We start from the raw sequence: 20,635 nt of genomic DNA on the forward strand, positions 1-20,635 counted from the left end.
ACTAATAAGTTAAAAAAATAACCCTGAGAGAGTAAAAAAGCAAATTTGGTATGGTGCTGTCCATCAAATTTATCTTTATGCTATGAATTTGTCATAATGCTATTAACCATGATGCAGTTGACCTCTCAAAATTTGAATCTATTTCCTGCTGCCTGAATCTTGCTCTTTTCTCCAGTTGTGCTTCCTTTCTATTAATTTCCTATACTTACTTCTTATATGCTTTTCTTTGTTAATATTTATGGGTGACCAGGCATTGTTAATTGTTTTTAATTTAGTATGTGTTAATTTCCCCTTAAATGTTTTAATATCTATTTATTTATGAATTTTTACATATTTTAAGCATGTTTTCACATTTCCCATTGAGTATCTTTTCCCATTAGCTTTTCTGCTTATTATTTCCAATAATACATTTATTAGAGCAACAAGTTTATTAAAATTCATTTTAAAAAGTGTAACGAAATTCAGCTTTGATTATGTGCCTTTGATTTGATATTGACTCTTAGCAACCGTACAATTTTTCTAAAAGTACTCCTGAATTATATGATCACCCCCCCCAACCCAGTTCCTCCTACTTCTATTAGTGGGTTATGGATAAGTATTTAGATAAATATCAAATCAAATCAAGCATAACATGGTCTATTAAACCAGACAGTATATAGCCAGTAAGTCAAATCAATATCTTAAGATTCCATCATACATAACATTATTAAAATGTAAGGTGATTTCTACAGATAATGTTTGCAAATTGTGCTTTTTGTAACTCATAATTTCTTTTCTATCTAAACAACAGCTCTGTTTATTAAATTCCAACATATTTATTGGCCTAACATTCTTATGTGCATATGTTTTCTGTCCCCATATAATAACCAGATTTGTAATTTGTTGATGAAATAAATGAATCGGTATGTTTCTCCGATTTATAGATGTTTAAAAATTCAAATAGAATCATTCTACTTTGAAGTATATATTTTTTTGGTGTAGAATTAAATACCATATATTGTAGGAAGAAGAGAAGGGCAAACAAAAAGCCTTTAAAGTTATATCATTTACAGAAAAAGATAGAATTATGTTTTTAAAACAGTCCTTTTTTCCTTATTTAACTTTAAGGTAGAATTCACAATCTAAGGCCTGAGTATATAACCTATCTCTATTTAATATCAAGGATTTAGGAATGGCAATTTTAAATTAAATGGCTGATTAAGCAATTTGATTTGATCCAGTTTTACACTGCAACTTATTTTGATTAATAAATCTGAGTTTGAAAATTCAAACTTTCAATTGGTTTCACTAAATTTCCATCAAAATTAAGATAATGTAAATCATGAGTAATTTATTCCACCACCAATCAAGCCATCTTTTTCCTTAGGCAGGATCGGTCCATTTGCAGCTCATGGATTGCCTGCATCTGTTTTTGAATAGTGCCGGTGAATTCTTCCATTTTCCCTATGAAACCAGTCTTAGCCTTGGGGTGTGTGTGTGTGTGTGTGTGTGTGTGTGTGTGTGTGTAGTAGTAGCCAGTGAATTTAGAGCAGTAAGAATAGAATAATAGCAAACTATTTCTTTGCTGGGAATAAAATATCATGACTTCCCTTTTATGATACTTAATTTTTAAAACTAAGGAGTGTAGATGATTACAAGTGGAAGCAATGTGTGTGGAGTGACATGGATTGGATGTATGGCTAAGTGCTGTATGTGACAGGGCTAGGCATGCTCAAAGGCACAATTGAGAAGGTTTACCCAATATCTGGGGCAGTTCCCTGGACCCAAACTTCTGCCTATCCCTTGCCACAAGGGAAATATTGAGGAAATCATTCAGTGAGTCACATGGTTTTAACACAAGTGCCCAATTATGCAATCAATGAAGAAACAAAGAACTTTCTGTTTTTTTAACTAAAGTAGAAAATAAGAAATTATGCATAAATAAATCATTAGAGGAGATTTATCTTTCTTTAAATTAACTTTATTTGCCCTCCACTTATGGTAGAAATTAGGAGAATAATCGATTGGAGATGATCATTTTAAAGTGACAGCAAAGATTTTCCTTCAGGAAGGCAATTTTTTAAATCCTTTTTCTTTTTGTCAGTACAAACATAACATGCCATTTATTTCATAGCTGACTCTACATCTTCTCTTCTCTCTCATTAACTTTGGAGGATACTACTTTTCCATCCACCATCTCTTCGACCACCGTCTTGATCCTCAAAGTTTTATTCTTTTCTGGAAATAAGGGCAGAAAAATTAAGTCGTTCAATAAGCAATAATACGATATCAGTGCTGGTATGAGTAATGTAGTATGGTTTTTTAAAAAAAACTTGTCCTTTAAACTTGTCCTTTAATTTATGTTAATGTCACATCATATTATGATTGGAATATAATGGAAATTAAATCTGAGGCTCTGGAACAACAAACTTTATCACTAAATACTGATATAAATATAAACCTATTATATTTATATAGAGCTATAAATATCTAACTAGAGAATCCAAAGGAGCAAGGACAGCTTTGGAGAAAGGGGTTCCAAGCAGAGGGTGATTGAGTCTTGATGTGATCATTTGCCCACAGAGAAAAACCCTGCTCTTTCTTTCTTTCTTTCTTTCTTTCTTTCTTTCTTTCCTTCCTCCTTTCTTTCTCCTCCCTCCCTCCCTCCCTTCCTTCTTTCCTCTCTCCAATTTGTCCACGGCGACTCAAGGCGGCTTATAAAATATAATGTTGATGAACCAAAAGAGTGATCATGGATGAAAAGAGCATGGAGCTTCAGGGATTCCAGGAGTGAATATCGTTCTTGTTCTTGTTCAACCCTATTTAAACCAGTTCAATCCTGAGCTATAAATATTTTCTTCTATCTGTCCCTTTTGTTTCCTCTCCAAACTTTTTAAATGTAGGCAACTGGAGGGGAGCTATTCTACTGCTGACACTGATTTCTCCAGGAAGGTACCAAGATTAATTTTGATATACACTTGTTTTCAAGATGGGAAGCTATATAAATTAAATATCAGCCTGATTATCTCAACCTTAGCAACTTTAAAATGTATGGACTTCAATCCCCAGAATTCTCCAGCCAGCATCCCAACTGAGGAATTCTGGGAGCTGACATAAACACATTTTAAAGTTACTGAGGTTGAAAAACACTGCTGTACAACATTTTTTCCACATATATTTACACTATATCCTCCTAGAAGGTATGTGTGCTCCATTTCTTATCAAGTGAAGAATAATCTAATATCATGTTTGGCTGCTCACATAAACAGATTGATGTTTCTTAATTTTTATTCCTAACATGATATTATTTTAGACTTTATGTTACAATTTTTCACAGATCAGGAACACCATAAAAGGCTATTATTCTTTCTAGTGAAATAGTATGTCAAATGGAAAAAATGCAAATGATGTGAACCAGGGATGAAATCCAGCAAGTTCTGACAGGTTCTGGAGAACTGATAGCAGAAATTTTGAGTAGTTCGTAAAACTGGCAAATACTACTCATGGCTGGCCCCAGAGTGGGATGGGAATGGGGATTTTGCAATTTCCTTCCCCCAGGAGTGGGGAGGGAATAGGGATTTTGCAGTATCCTTCCCCTGCCATGCCCATCAAGCCATACCCACAAAACTGGTAGTAAAAAAACCTTACCTTTTTCAACTTCTTTGTTTGTCTCTAAATCTGAAGCAATCATTCTGTTAAAAAAAAACAATGTATATTGTCAATCTCCTGATTTTGTTTTAAGGCAGCCTTTACAAACTTGGTGCTGTTCACAGCTTCCAGAATATCTGAGCATTAAAGCACAGCTCAAGTGGACATCAGTTCAGCAATGGCCATAATAGGCTCAGACTCACTCCCGACAAGATGGAGTGGCTGTGGGTTTTGCCTCCCAGGGACAATTCTAAATGTTGGCCCATCACCCTGGGGGAGGGAGTCTTTACCCCCCTCAGAGAAGGTCCGCAACCTGGGCATTCTCCTCGATCCAGAGCTGAGTTTAGAACAGTGTTTTTCAACCAGTGTGCCGGGGCACACTAGTGTGCCGTGAGACATGGTCAGGTGTGCCGCGAAGCTCAGAAAGAGAAAGCAAGAGAGAAAGAAAGCAAAAGAGAGAAAGAGCGAGAGAGAGAAAGAGAACAAGAACGAGAGAGAAAGCAAGAGAGTGAGAAAGTGAACAAGAGAAATAAAGCAAGAGAGAGAAAGAGAGGGAGGGAAGGAGAGAGAGAGAAAGACAGAGGAAGGTAGGGAGGGAGAAAGAAAGAGAGCAAAAAAGAGAGGAAGGAGAGAGAAAGAAGGAAGGGAGAGAAAGAGGGAGGGAGAGAGACATAGAGCGAAAGGGAGGAAGAGAGAGAGAATTTTTTTGTCCAAACTTTTTTTAGCCCCCACCCTCCCCTCGCTCAATGTGCCCCAGGGTTTCATAAATGTAAAAAATGTGCCGCGGCTCAAAAAAGGTTGAAAATCACTGGTTTAGAAGACCATCTCTTGGCTATGGCAAGGAGGACGTCCACATGGGTATGCCTTGTGTGCCAGTTGCAGCCCTTGACAGGGAGTCACTTCTCACAGTCACTCATGCCCTTATCACCTCGAGGTTCGATTACTGCAATGCTCTCCACATGGGGCTACCTTTGAAGAGTGTTTGGAGACTACAAATTGTGCAAATGCAGCCATGCGAGCTATAGTGGGGCTACCAAGATCTGCCCACATTTCAACATCACTCCGTGAGCTGTACTGGCTGCCAATTGGTCTCCGGGCGCAATTCAAAGTGCTGGTTTTGACCTACAAAGCCCAACATGGCTTAGGACCAGATTACCTTCGGGACCATCTTCTGCCTCATGGATCCCAGCAGACGGTTAGGTCCCACAGAGAGGGCCTTCTTCAGGTCCCGTCAGCCAGACAATGTCAACTGGCAGGGCTTAGGGGAAGAGCCTTGTCTGTGGCGGCCCCAGCCCTCTGGAACAAACTCCCTCCAGAGATACGTACTGGTCTTTCCTAAAGCTTTGAAGACCCAACTCTGCCGGCGGACATGGGGGCCGTGAGTGTTGAGATTATCTCCGCCCGATATTATGAATGATTGAATTGGATGAATGTAGATGGGTTTTTTCTATCATTTTTAATAATTTTATTTAATTCTTTTTTTAAAGTAATTTTGATTCCTTTATACATATTGTTGCATTTATAATGTTGCACGCCATCCTGAGTTGTGTGTGTGTATATATGTGTGTGTGTGTGTGTGTGTGTGATTTTTTCCCCGAATCACCCTGGTATATCCCAGGAAAACAGGGTATGGCTTCCTGATGAAGGCTTATAAGCCCAAAATAGATCTATAGTAGTCTCCCTTCCTTTTCATTATCAGCAAAAATATGTTACACTAAAATGTCGTAGTGTTTGCTAAGTCCTTAGTTCTTCATTTCCATTTACCCAGGACAGTTTCTCAACCTTGGCAACTTGGCAACTTGAAGATACATGGACTTCAACTCTCAGAATTCCACTGTTGAGAAATACTGACTAGGACTTTGGACAGAGCAAATGTTATTGAACAAATCAAAATATATGATATTGCTTTGGGATGAGATATATTTATCCCGTGATCAGAAAATTATGACTCCCCCAAAATTACCTAGCATTATATTCTAGCAAATTGTATATTGCTTTGTGACTGGCCATGTTAAAAATCTTTGGAGCATCTTGTTAGAAATCAGTTTTACTCATTTTGTTTATAGAATTTTTCCCCTAGGTAATGGCTTTCTGCTAACTTTCCCAACTTTTTCTCTGATCGGAATTATTTACCTCCAATCTTCCCCTTCCAGGAGACGCCGATAAGTAGCAATCTCTGCTTCTAGCTTGACTTTAATATCCAAGAGGATGCTGTATTCCATACTCTGTTGCTCCATGTCACTCCGCAGCTGCATTAGTTGGGCCTCAATGTTTCCAATGGCCATTTGAATTTGAGTCAATATAGTTCTGTAACGAGCTTCAGCTTCTGCCAGTGCATTCTCTCGTTCAGTTTTCTAGAGGAATATAACACATGTAAAGTTACTGGTGCTAACTAAAATTTGGCCTCCAGACTGAAGAGTGTCAACTTCATTAGAATTGGTTTCTTCCTACTGCAGAGCAACTGTTCATAAACATGATAGATTTAACAATGCTATTAGTTTTGATAAAAGTTGTACAAGTGGGACTCTGTTTCTTTCATCAATGTAAGAGGCATTATCTCAGTCTCATAGGGTTATTAAAATTTTTACTAAAATCATTTTATAGCTAAAGCTGGTTGAATTTATTTGTTTGTTTGTTTGTTTGTTTGTTTATATTTAATACTTTATTGCCTATCTCTCTTCCTATCATTATCATATATTATTTTATATATAGATCTAGTTTCTCTGAAACTACCACATTTTTCGGAGTATAAGATGTACTTGAGTATAAGACGCACCAGAGTATAAGACGCACCTTAGTTTTGGGGAAGGGCAATAAGGAAAAAAGGCCTCTGTCTCCCAGCAATTTGCCAAACAGCAAACAGTACAGATGATATACACTGTTTGCTGTGTATTTCTGTGCATGTGTGCCTGATCCACAGAAAGCCCCTCGCAATTATTTAAATAGATCTACTCCAAACATGACTAATTCACGCTTTAACTCGGCTGCCTTGTCTTAATATTAATACTTAATACTAGTCGTTAATATAAAACAGGACATTTCAGATTATACTTTTACAGATCTTTAAAATTGATGTGGCTTTCTGGAAGTATTCTCTGCTATTTAAAAGAAGATACAATAGCACTGGGCCTCTCCAGATCAAGCATTTATTCTAAAATTTTCTTCATTTTGTTAAGTTGCCTAGAACAATAATAAAGCAGTCTTTAAAAACAAATCTAATAATTTGAGCCTTCTATAGGCATTTATAATTATTAACTTATCTCCTTGAGGCAAAAAGCAAACAGCTAGTTTCAGCCTTTGCTTCTCCCTGCAGCAATTTGCCTCTGTGCAGCTTTAGTTTCATTGTCATTTTAGCACTTGACAATTTCAATCAGCTGAGTGTCAGGAGGCAGATAACCAGTGACAGGTGCTAATCAGGCTCTGCTGCTGTTTGCTGTAAGGAGGTAAATTGCTGGTAGGCAGAGACCAAAGAGTGGAGGTGGCTGGGTGGGACTACATTTGGTGTATAAGATGCACCCAAGTTTTCACCCTCTTTTGGGAGGTAAAATGTGCATCTTATGCTCTGAAAAATATGGTATTTCTGAATAACAACAGTTTATGACTTGGTCGCTATTTTACCAACTAATTTCAGATGAGATCAACATTGATGAATCTATCATTGTAGGAAACTTTAGCAATCAGTGGTGGAATCTATATTATTACATAATGAATCAAATATATATTTTAATATAAGGAGCACATAATTTATGGACTTTCCAAAAATTGCCACAGTATAAACATAAAATTATAATTAAGTAGCTGGGGAGAATTTTTTTTATAAATTACATATTGCATCAAATACAAAAATAATTGCCAACAAAATATGTACTTTAATTATCAGACTTTACCCAGCTCAGTTGAGATTGGAGTTCAATCTCCAGGCTTTGGAGTACATTCCTCCGGTCTGTAATTTCACTTCTGTGTGTTTCAAGTTCGTGAGTAGTTGTGGTGACTTCCACGTTCAATTGTTCAATCTGAAGTGCAAATATTTTTTTAAAAAAAACTTCCAGTGAATGCAAGGCAAATAATATTGTAATACAGGGTACAGAATTGAGAGGACTAATTAGAGATTTAAAATATTTAGAAATATGCTTCTGATACATCCTAAGTGTATCTTGTTAATATCTGAACAGTTAAGGAAATACAAAAGTACAGTGGTACCTCTACCTAAGAACGCCTCTACTTATGAACTTTTCTAGATAAGAATCGGGTGTTCAAGATTTTTTTGGCCTCTTTTCAAGAACCATTTTCCATTTACAAACCTCAGCCTCTGAAACTGTAATCAGAAAAGGCAGGAAGAAGCCTCAGTGAGACTTCTTTAGGAATCTACTGGGAGGAAACAGGGCCAGAAAAGGCAGGGAGAAGTCTCTGTGGGGCCTCTCTAAGAATCTCCTAGGAGGAAAGAGGGCCAGAAAAGGTGGGGAGAAGCCTCTGTGGGGCCTCTCTAGGAATCTCCTAAGAGGAAAGAAGGCCGGAAAAGGCAGGGAGAAGCCTCCATGAGGCCTCTCTAGGAATCTCCTGGAAGGAAACAGGGCCTCCACCCTCCCTGTAGTTTCCCCAATTGCACATATTATTTGCTTTTATATTGATTCCTATGGGAAAAATTGCTTCTTCTTACAAACTTTTCTACTTAAGAACCTGGTCTCGGAACGAATTAAGTTCATAAGTAGAGGTACCACTGTAATAAATACTGCAGCTGCTACTACTTGATGAGTTGCAGTGGCCCAGTGGATGGAAATCAATATTGCAGGCTACTTCTGCTGGCTGCTGTAATTTGGCAGATCGAATCTCACCAGGCTCAAGGTTGACTCATCCTTCCATCCTTCCGAAGTGGGTAAAATTGTTGGGGGAAATATGCTGACTCTGTAAACTGCTTTGAATCAACTGTAAAAGCACTGTGAAGCAGTATATAAGTTTAAGTGCTATTGCTATTATAAGAACTGAAAGGGACTATTTTAGAATTAGATCAGGTTGGTTTGTATCAGAGTGTACAAAACCCGGTATTTCAATTCCTTTACTTACAACATCATCATTCTACCCTCATTCTAAAACATACCTATGGATACAAACTAATACAGTAATACCTCGTCTTACGAACCTAATTGGTTCCAGGGGGAGGTTCGTAAGATGAAAAGTTCGTAAGATGAAACATTGTTTCCCATAGGAAACAATGTAAAATCAATTAATCCGTGCAACCGGAAAAAACCCCCCGCAAAAAAACGCCGCCGCCCAGCTGTCACCTTTTGAAACAACCGGGGGGCTTCCCAGCGTCCTCCTGAATCCAAACGCCAAACCCGAACTTCCAGGTTCAGCATTCGGGAGGCCGCCGAGAAGCCCCCCAGCTGTTTTAAAAGGTGACAGCCGGGCGGCGGGGCTTCTCGGTGGCCTCCCGAATGCCGAACCCAGAAGTTCAGGTTTGGCGTTCGGGTTCAGGAGGCTGCTGGGAAGCCCCTCGGCTGTTTTAAAAGGTGACAGCTGGGCGGCGGGGCTTCTTGGCGACGGCGGCAGTGGGTTCGTAAGAAGAAAACAGTTCGTAAGAAAAGGCAAAAAAATTTTTAACCCCGGGTTCGTATCTCGGGTTGATCGTAAGACGAGGGGTTCGTATCATGAGGTACCACTGTACTATGACCACAGGCCTTACTTTTCTTCTTCCACTCAGTCTTTAAATCTAAAGAAAAATTATGTATCAATTTTTTTTAAAAAAGTGTTTGAATTTCAAATGTGTTGATCCAAATAAAGAAGCTGCCCTACATTTTTCTACGTGGGGCCATTGTGCTTAATAAGGCTTCAGGGAAATTTAGCCTGAATTTCCAGTTTGTGAACAATTATGCTTGTTTTACAGATGAGTTGCAGGAAGAAACACAAACAAAACCTTAATAAAGTTTCTGTAGTTTGCAAAGTACTAAATATAATAATAAGCATCACCAGTTTATCAAACTGATCCTTAGCTTCTTGACGGTTCTTTTCAGCCAGGACTTCATATTGCCGGCGCATGTTTTCCATCACTTGGGCCAGATCAATGCCTGGAGCAGCATCTACCTCCACCGAAACATCCCCACTCAGCTGTCCACGTAATCTTGCTGTTTCCTAAAATCGTTTACAAAAAATTATTAATTAAAACTACGATCAATTCAAAAAATTCTTATCAGCCCTTTTATTTTATTAAAGTACTATTTTGAGCTATAAATTTGGCCTATTAGCCAAGTAGCTATCCAGCCATCACATAGAATTCCTAAAGAAACTGAGCTTGAAATAGATTTTAGATTCGTTCTAATTCTCAATAGTCAGTTTAAAAGAAATTACGAAGAAAAATTAGAAGCAATGTCATTTAACTGCAGATCTAAAGCAAATTACAGAACTTCTTGATTTCCCTGGGACTTTAACATCTCCCTCGTGGGTCCTTGGTCATACTAGCTGGAAAGATGAAAATTGAAGACCTCTCGAAAACACAAGGCCTTTGACCCCTGTTATAAAGCATCCTAGTTTACAGAGAGCAGTCCTTTCAATCCTGTATGTGTTTTATTTGAAGAGCTGTCCAGTCCAGGATGAAGAACCATGAAAAGAACCATGAGGCAAGGCTTTGAAATCTAGGGTCAGTCCATTAGTCCAGGAAGATTTAGCTGAGGAAAGTCAAAGACCATCCATTGTAGACTTATTCACTTCTTCATTCACTAGGCCCTATCATCTGATTGACTTCTTCATTCACTGGACTTTATAGCCTAATATATTAAATTAATGTGTGCAGACAATAGCTAGCTCATAGCAAAGAGTCAGAGTATTTATATCCTTCCTCTGTCATCTTAATTTAGTTATCTGAATTTCTGCAGTCAGATCTGAAAGTCCTCATGCATAGAATAATGTTCTGTGGTTATTCTGATTAACATAGCCCTCCCTCTCCCTCTCTCTGTGTTTTCCTGGCTTAGTTCTACCCTGTGTGTCAAAACAAAGACATCTGTAGCTTTCATAGATCAATACCTTGAATAACAAACTATAGGAAGAACATTGATTCAATTGGTAATGTATCCTTACCTCCTCATGCTGTTTCTTGAGGTAGACCAGTTCTTCATTCAAATTTTCAATTTGGTGTTCCAAATCAGTCCTAATTAGTGTGAGCTCATCAATTAGTCCCTGTAATCCTGTGATGTCATTTTCCACACTTTTTCGCAGATTCACCTCAGTTTCATATCTATTTATTTTTTTTAGAAAAAATGCATAACAAGTCAGGATTATTGCAAAATAATAAATTTCTCCACCAGTTCCACTTTATTTTTTATCTATTCTGCTTTCTGATGACTTTGGGTTAGATCCTGCCAGACAATTGCCATTTTCTAAAGAGAAACTCTTCTATAAGACTTGTAATCATTTTGCAAGTATTAAGGTGTCACAAAATACATTGTTGGAATTGTTAGCAAGTTTTGGTCATGGGCTTCAGCAGCAACAGCAGTCAATAACATTAAAATGGTGGGTGTGACTGGGTGGTTAAATCCATGTTCCTTTTAACAACAATCACTTACTCATACCTGCCATTTTGATGCTGTTGATCAACCTTCTACACGTTCTATTTATGGTGCAATTAATCTGTTGCAAGATAGCTTTATCCCAGTGTGAATTCAGTTTTGAATGCTTGGTTCTTTCCCAAAGCTATTTTGAGCAAACCCCTCCCCCAAACCAGCAACCCTCTGGCCAGTCAGTCACTCAGTCTGTCTGTCTGTCCACCCATGCTCCATTTAATTATGGAAAATTGGAAAATTTCAATTTTCTACTATTTTTTGGAGCCTATGGACCAACTGTTTGGAAACCCTATTTTGCGTACAGGCTGTTTGTTAGTAGAAGCCTGCTGGACAGCTATGGATCTGGGGGAAGTGCTGCCTGATTTTATTTATTTATTTATTCATTCATTCATCCATTCATTCATTCGATTTTTATGCCGCCCTTCTCCTTAGACTCAGGGCGGCTTACAACATGTTAGCAATAGCACTTTTTAACAGAGCTAGGCTATTGCCCCCAATAATCTGGGTCCTCATTTTACCCACCTCGGAAGGATGGAAGGCTGAGTCAACCTTGAGCCGGTGATGAGATTTGAACCGCTGACCTTCAGATCTACAGTCAGCTTCAGTGGCCTGCAGTACAGCACTCTACCTGCTGCGCCACCCCGGCTCATAAAGTAAAGTAAGAGTTCTCTCTAAAATTATGCTCCAGCTTTATGGCATGTTTGGCAGACACTAAATGAAATAGTTATGCCCCTGGTAGCACAAAATGACCAATACATTCAGGATCATCTTGTTTTCCTTTATCCTATTACCAATACTGGCAGTGATGTTCAGCAGATTATACATATGAAAACTCACTGATAGTTGTTTGGGTTTAGAAGAAAATAGTACTGGAATATCAGTATAGTTCTCTATGATTAAAATTCACTATTCTTTCAGTGATATACTGTTTGAAATTTTTTATATACCGTACATACTCGAGTATAAGCCGAGTTTTTCAGCCCCAAAAATGGGCTGAAAAACCAGACCTCACCACAAGAGGGCGCCGAATCACCACAAGATGGCGCCCCGCCAGCAAGCTAAAGGGGGACGGGGACGGCATGAACTCTCTCCAGGCTTTAGAAGCCTCCAGCCGGAGAGAGAAGCAGATTTGTTACAGAGATCCACTTGGTACGGCAGCAGGGGAAGGAGGAGGAGGACAGCTCTTTCCTTTCCTCCTCCGCGGCTGTGGGCTATTCTGGCTCTCCTCCTCCTCATTTCCCTGCTGCCGTCCCAAGTGGATCTCTTTAGCAAATCTGCTTCCCTGCACAACACATGGGGCAATAAAGGGAGACGAGGAGGAGGGACGATCAGGGGTGGGAGATCCAGCCAACGAGCCAGCCAGCAAGCTAAAGGGGGGGGGAATGGCATTAACTCTCTCCAGGCTTCTAAAAACTCAAGTTTAAAGACCCATGGGTTAGGGTTAAAAATGTAAGAGTCTTCAAACCTGGAAAGATTAAGGCTTGTGGACTTCAACTCCTACTCCTGAAGTAGCACGGCTGGTGCAGGAATTCTGGGAGTTGAAGTCCACTAGTCTTAAAACTGTCAAGTTTAAAGAGCCCTGGGTTAGGGTAAGAAATGCAAGAGTCTTCAAACCTGGAAAGATTAAGGCTTGTGGACTTCAACTCCCACTCCTGAGGTAGCATGGCTGGTGCAGGAATTCTGGGAGTTGAAGTCCACTATTCTTAAAACTGTCAAGTTTAAAGACCCCCGGGTTAGGTTTAGAAATAGGTTTTAGCTTGGTTGCTGATTGAGCTACTTTTTTTACTTTTTAATTTATTGTTATTACCAGATTGCTTTTGTTTATCCTCTTTTAAATTTACAGAGCTAATTTACTGGTTTTCTTTAAAATAAATATTCTAAAACATTTAATGTACTGATGTCTCAATTAATGTAATTTTATTGGTTTCCATTTTTATAAGTTACCAGTAGCCACTGCATTTTCTAACCTCTGCTTATACTCGGGTCAATAAGTTTTCCAAGTTTTTGTGGCAAAAACTGGTGCCTCAGCTTATACTCGGGTCGGCTTATACTCGAGTATATACGGTATTAAATGTAGCTTCCACGCCTTTATGAAAATATTTGATAATTAAATCTTGCTGAAGATGTGGATTACTTTCTATAGGGTTTTTTATTTTTGTTTTTAGAATACATACTTTACTCTGAAATCATCAGCAGCCAACTTGGAATTGTCAATTTGCAATATGATCCTGGTATTATCCATTCGGACTTTGGTAATCTGAGAAAGAATAAAATATAACAAAAATTGAAGCATTATTCTTTTGGTTTGAGCCCTTAGAATAATTAACTAGAAATTAAACACTTTAAAAAAAAACCTTGAATACCATAAATATTCAAGAAAATCTCCTTTTCAACTGGATTTCAAGTTTTATCTAAAAGGCAGCAGCTCCTTTTTCAGTTTGAGTATTTGGACACTCACAGGTGGAAGTTTCCTTAAATATCATTCTCTTGCAGATAAACTATTATTTGACTGCTAATTCCATATACATTGTTAATGGAACATATTTTCCACTGCATTTGAAGGCAATAGTTTAGGTTAAGAGACACAAAGCTAGCACTACTTATTACTGGTGATGAATGCTAAATAATACTTAAATGTAGGACAGGCCCTGAGAACTGCAGCATCTGAAATAAAAGCTTATCCAGCATTTGTGTGAAGTCATCTACCTCATTCTTATCTTTCAGTGATCCTAAAGCCCAATATAATATCTCATACGTTGTGTGTGTGTGTGTGTGTGTGTGTGTGTGTGAGTGTGTGTGTGAGTACCCACATAATGCAAAATATGTCTTAAATTGTGCTTTAATTGGGATGCCTTCCTATAAGTAATCCATTCCATTGTGATTAAAAGGTCTAATGTGCACCATTTCTGAAAACCAGAAATTGGGGAATTTCTAATAGCATGCAGCACTTTTTATTTCCTATCTAGCTATCCCTGTGTTAGTAAAATGTCATGGACCATTTCTGGGAATGGAACATCCATCCATCCGTCCCAAGAATAAGTATTTACATACTATTAAATCTCAAAGCAGTTTGCAATCCATATTATAAAATAGTTATATAAAGTAGGAGAATCTAACAAAAAGATAAGAAGTCTAAGGACGAAACAGCAGAGGTGATGGGATCTCCCATCTTAGACTTCAGCTTTACCTGTCCTGTTTTCTGGCAATAAATCTTTCCTGCAGCTTTTAAAAAACTTTCTACTGAACCAGTATGTTTGTTTTGCTCCACTTCCTCTTCCTCATTTCAAACATCTCTTGATCTAGAGCAGGGGTCCCCAACCACCGGGCCGCGGACCAGTACCGGGCCGCGGACCAGTACCGGGCCGCGGGGCATGTTGCACCGGTCCGTGGAGTCAGCAGCTGCCGGCCCTCATACCGCCACCCCCTCCCTCCAGCGCTTCGCCTCCCGCCGGGCAAGAGGCCTCGGGAGGCAGGTTCTGCCGGCCACAGGACGATGGACGGGACAGAGGGGCGGGAAGGACCGAGAGGCTCAAGCCTCTTTTGGCTTCTGCCGTGGGGCGCTTTTGCGTTTTTGGCTGGGGGGACGCAGGAGGGCCAGCCTGACCCCCTGTCTCCAGCGCTTAGCCCCCGCTGGGCAAGAGGGCTTGGGAGGCAGGTTCTGCCGGCCACAGGGCGATGGCGGGAAAGAGGGGCGGGGAGGACCAGCACCCCCATGCTTAATCCCGCCCCCAACCACACCCCTTTCCGCCCCCACCGGGCCATAGAAAAATTGTCTTGCTGAAACTGGTCCCTGGTGGAAAAAACGTTGGGGACCACTGATCTAGAGGACTAAATTTCAGGTTTAAAATAAATTTGACTTTCCATTTCTTAACATGTTCATGGGAATTCCTTGCTGAAAGAAGTGCAGGAGTGCATATGCTAAAGATCAGATCAGATTTTTATTTCAGCTAGTTTTTCTAAATAGTAATGAGATTATCAAGGCTATAGAAACTTTAGCAACGTAAAGATTATTTCTTCCACTACTTGAGGAAACAGTATCACCCTGATAAACTACAATATATTTACTAAGAGATACAAAGACACATACAAGAGCAGCCAAAGTAGGAGAACCATTTGGCTTAAAAGATAAAAATGAAAAAGAGCTAGGTTCTGTTTAATAAATTCACCAAACATTTTAACCCTGCTGTTCTGTTTAAGAAAAGTAACAAATCTTCTGTTCCCGGGTCACCCTGACCCGGACCGAAAACTCTTCATTTGCAGTGCTTACGTTTGGTCAATTTGAATACTTTTTTCACTTGGAAAGTAGTCTGAACATTTCTGCACACAATGATATGAAAATTGAACTGAAGAAATTAATCCTTATTGGTTTATTTTGCACATAAATATGCCCCCCCCATTTTTGTGAATTTTCTTTAGGTTTATTGATAATTATGCCTGCAAAATACATTCTATTTTACTAAAGTTGGTATGGGATTGGTAGCTTGAACATTTCTGAACATAATGATATGAAAATTGAACTGGAAAAATTGATGCATATTGGTTTATTTTGTTGATGAAATGCACGCCCCCCCGTTTTTTTAAAATAGTCTTCACTTTATGGATAGTTTTGCTAGCAAAATACATTCTATTTTACTAAAGTTGGTGTGGGATTGGTAGCTTGAACATTTCTGAACATAATGATATGAAAATTGAACTGGAAAAATTGATGCATATTGGTTTATTTTGCACATAAATGTATGCCTCCCCCCGTGTTCAATTATTTCAATTTATATAAAAATTATGCTGTTAATTTCAAACTTACATACTTTTTTTTAGTAAAATGGATTTGTTTCATAAAATTAGTTCTCTGGCTACAATGTGGTTGATTTTCAAAAGGATATTCCAAATATTTCTAGACAAATATGTATAAACAGTGACAATAATGGCACATAGCAAGGCCGGGGGGTGGCCCTTTTGTGGCAAAAATAAACCAATAAGAACCATTTTTTTCAGTTCATTTATATTTTTCTTATATTCAGAAATGTTCAATTTAGTATATCAAACCTTTTGGGGGACAATTCCTTAGGGATTTGTAGCCTTAAAAAATAGAAATTGACACGAAATTAAAAAAGGATGGGGGGAGGGGCTTTTTGATCAAAATAAAAATATAAGTCTCAATTTTTCCAGTTCAATTTTCATATCATTATGTTCATAAATGTTCAAACTAGTTTTCCAGTTGAAAACGTTTTCAAAAAGATCAAATTCAAGTACCTAAAAAAATTATTTTTGGTCCGGTCATATACGAACAGAAACAGACTCGAAGTTATGATTTTCTTTTGCCCAGAAAACAATTAGCCACCACCCCAAAAATATTTTTTGATGAACAGCATTGTTAAATTGAGTAAATGAATGCCTAAGATTTTAAAGAATATTTCGGATTTGGAGCATAAAAAAATAAAAAGTGAAAATGGTTGCAAGCAGCCGAGGGGGGGGGCTTATTTCTGATATTAAAAAAACAATAAGAATCATTTTTTTCAGTTCCTTTATATTTTTCTTATATTCAGAAATGTTCAAGCTACCAATCCCACACCAACTTTAGTAAAATAGAATGCATTTTGCAAGCAAAACTATCCATAAATTGAAAAAAAAATCACAAAAACGGGGGGGCGTGCATTATATCCGCAAAATAAACCAATAAGATTTACTTTTTTCATTTCAATTTTCATATCATTGTGTGCAGAAATGTTCAGACTACTTTCCAAGTGAAAAAAGCTTTCAAAAAGACCAAACATAAGCACTGCAAATGAAGAGTTTTCGGTCCGGGTCAGGGTGACCCGGGAACAGAAGATTTATAACTTTTTTTGCCCAGCAAAAACTAAGCCCCCCAGCCCCCCAAAAAAGCCCCCCACCCCCCTGAAATGATGAAAAGTCATGAAATTTCAAGTTTCAGATATGCAGGGAAAAATTTTTACAGGGACTCAAACTTGGCTTCGGGTCGCATACGACCCGAACAGAACAGCAGGGTTAAAAAAATATCTGGAGAAGAACTAGATGTAAAAGATCACTATATATGTCTTGGCCAACAGTTCTCAATGGAAGATGACGCAATAAAGGAAATTGAATGGCATATTAAATGTGGTTGGCAGACATTTGGCAAAAGCATAATTTCCATGAACAATCTTCTCCTTTGCCTGAAGAGGAAAGTTTTCTATTGGTGTGCTTCCTACTATAAAATATGCCAGTGAAACATGGGCATTAACATCACAATGATAACAAAAACTACGAGTGGCGCAAATAGATAAGGAAAGATACGTGCTTGGCATTATAAATAAGATAGAAAAACCTGCACATCAATTAGAGAACAAAGAAAACTATATGATATGAAGAGAGTAGAGAAATTGAAATGGAAATGGGCAGGTCAAATAGCAAGAAGAAGCAATGGCAGGTGGACTAAGGCAGTCATAGAATGAATCCCCCTTAATAAACCAGATGGAATAATGAAAATGAAAAGTTTGTCCGGACTATGTTAGCTCTAGAGGGTCTAAACATACAACAATTAGTATGTTAAGCTTCTATCCTCTTTTTTTTTTCTTTTTACGGCACAATTGGTAGGCATTTTACAGCCCTACAGTATTCAGTTACAGAAAGGCACTTGTAATGTCTTCATAAACTTTCCGTAATATTATTGTTAGAAAACAGTGATTACATTAATGACATAACCATGACATATCCTCGATCAGACTTCAACGCAACCTGCCTTTAGAAACAATACATTGTCTACTCTTAACCTCCTAATGCCGCAAACAATTCAGAAATGAAAGAGAATCTTACCTGATCTTGAAGTTCTTCGATGACTTTGAAGAAGGCATTATAGTCTTGCTTAGCAATAGGGGAAGACTTTTCATACCACTCCCGGATCTGCCTTTCCAAAACTGAGTTGGAAGTTTCTAAGGAGCGTACCTTTTCCAGGTACACAGCCAAGCGGTCATTCAAATTCTGCATGGTAGTTTTTTCATTGCTTGTAAGCAGCAGATCATTTGTGGAAGTGCTGCGTAGCAAATTACTGCCAAAGGTATTACTGTAGTTACTGCCAAATGAAATTCGGGTGCCGGAGCCACCTGCTCCTCCATGGACACTGGGTGTTCTGGTTTTTTTAATGGATGACATTCTATAGATGGAACTACTAGGGATAGACGGTGCATTACCTTCAAAAGAGACACTTCTTAAACTGACGTGTCGAGCCATTGGTAGTGTGTATGTATGTGTCTAAAGAACAAAATATATCAAGCACCGTTGCGGGATAAAATGGTGCATAGGGCAGTTTGGACCTTTTTATAATGGGTGTAAAAAGGAGCGTTGCTACGGCTGAACTCCACCTTTTTTGATAACAGTTATGGGGAAATTGGCACTGTTCCTATTATATTGCTTCCTACGGTTTGGCAATAAAAGAGACATTTATTTAGCCTTTGTGCTTCAGTCCAAAATCTAGAGAAGATCAGTATATGTGATTATTTCAGCCTTCAACTATAATTTGTGTATTGAGGCCTCTCCCTCAAGACAAACTAGGAAAAAAGTGAATAGGAAGGCTAAAGGTTAAATTCATATCTCTATTTAAATAAAGTTTGCCTTGAATTACTGCCTAATTACAACCTTAATTTTCACGTCCCTAGGAGTACAAGGAGTGAATCTTCTGAATCTTCCAAAGTAATCAATCCATCTTAGTGGATATAAAGTAATAGTAAGTATGATAAGGTGGGCAAAAGTATATTTTCATGAGGATGCAAATTTGTGGAGTATTGAACAGCGCCATGATTAATCCACATTGTTACAGTATTTGTATTTGTATTTATTAGATTTGTATGCCGCCCCTCTCCGAAGACTCGGGGCGGCTAACAACAATATAAAAAGACAATGTAAACAAATCTAATATTAAAACAATCTAAAAAAACCCCAATTTAAAGAAACAAGCATACATACAGGCATACCATGTATGAATTCTATAAGCCTAGGGGGAAGGGAAATTTCAATTCCCCCAAGCCTGACGACAGAGGTGGGTTTTAAGGAGTTTGCGAAAGGCAAGGAGGGTGGGGGCAACTCTGATATCCGGGGGGAGCTGGTTCCAGAGGGTCGGGGTTGCCACAGAGAAGGCTCTTCTCCTGGGTCCCGCCAAACGACATTGCTTAGTCGATGGGACCCGGAGAAGGCCAACTCTGTGGGCCCTAACCGGTCGCTGGGATTCGTGCGGCTGAAGGCAGTCCTGGAGATATTCTGGTCCGATGCCATGAAGGGCTTTATAGGTCATAACCAACACTTTGAATTGTGACCGGAAATTGATCGGCAACCAATGCAGACTGCGAAGTGTTGGTGTAACATGGGCATACCTTGGGAAGCCCATGGTTGCTCTCGCAGCTGCATTCTGCACGATCTGAAGTTCCCGAACTCTTTTCAAAGGTAATCTAATATTCATAAGATTTTGTGTTCATATTTATTGTATATAGGAAAAATGAACAAAAATGTGTTAATATGGTAACTAATATAAATTTCTTCCAGATCCTAGAAAATATTCAAAAGGTATTACTTTTAAAACATTTTTGGCTGGAACATTTCTGTTTTCAAAATAATTCCATTTCACAAACTCATAGGTAAATGGAGGTGGTGGAAAGGAACTCTGAAATATCACTAAGCTTAAATCTCAGCCAGTAGAGGAGTTGTAGCCAGCATCTTGCACAAAGTCCTTTTTCTCTGACCCTCATCCTTATCAATCTCACTGCTAAAATGTGATCAGAAGTTCCCTAAAAAATTAAAAAATAGAAAAGAAGAAAAAAGAAAATGCCAACCTAGCTCTGCCAAGTAGCCAGAGGAGGAACCAAATGGGGGAGTACCATACTAGAAGTGGATATTAAATTAATAGCTGACCCTATCTATCCACATTATGCATCTTGCTTCCTCCCCCATCTTTTAATTTGGGATGCTGTTTTTTCATTATTTGTTTTTATTATTTTACTATTGCTATGTTTGCAATCTTTATAATTCTACATAGCAGGCAGTTGTAAGCTGCCCAAACTAGCCCCAAGATAAGATGAACAGCAAATATATTTAATAATGAATAAAACATTAAATAAAAATAAATATTTAATCTTTGGCAATATTAAATTCTGTGGTTTGTACCCATAATAGTTTTGCCATTCTCCGTAATATTAGCCCCTGCTTGCTGCAACATCTACAGTGTGCCATAAAAATCTTTAATTTCCAGTAAAATTGCAGTGGATAAAGAGGGATTAGTAAAAATAAGGGGGTTACTGTTCTAGTGAAAGACTGTCTTTGGATGCAATTGTTTAAATCATGGTTTAGAATGGGGTATTGCAGACTGACACTGCCTACTGCCAGGTGTTTGATCCTGACTGGCTCAAGGTTGACTCAGCCCTTCATCCTAGTGAGGTTGGTAAAACCAGGGCCCTGATTGTTGGGCGCAATATGCT

General features: G+C 38.5%; 1 protein-coding gene across 1 annotated transcript; it reads right to left on the reverse strand.

The window, feature by feature from the left end:
- Positions 1-1,944: 1,944 nt before the first annotated feature.
- On the reverse strand, positions 1,945-18,495 carry LOC139153635 (keratin, type I cytoskeletal 19-like). The gene is made up of 8 exons (XM_070727831.1): positions 17,988-18,495; positions 13,352-13,434; positions 10,696-10,852; positions 9,592-9,753; positions 7,515-7,640; positions 5,761-5,981; positions 3,628-3,671; positions 1,945-2,217 (listed from the first exon to the last, which is right to left on the reverse strand). Exons 1-8 carry the CDS (start codon positions 18,399-18,401, stop codon positions 2,120-2,122), a joined length of 1,305 nt encoding a protein of 434 aa, XP_070583932.1. The 5' UTR covers positions 18,402-18,495; the 3' UTR covers positions 1,945-2,119.
- Positions 18,496-20,635: the final 2,140 nt, after the last annotated feature.

Source organism: Erythrolamprus reginae, chromosome Z (assembly GCF_031021105.1).
Source record: "Erythrolamprus reginae isolate rEryReg1 chromosome Z, rEryReg1.hap1, whole genome shotgun sequence".
In the NCBI taxonomy this organism is placed as follows: domain Eukaryota; kingdom Metazoa; phylum Chordata; class Lepidosauria; order Squamata; family Dipsadidae; genus Erythrolamprus; species Erythrolamprus reginae.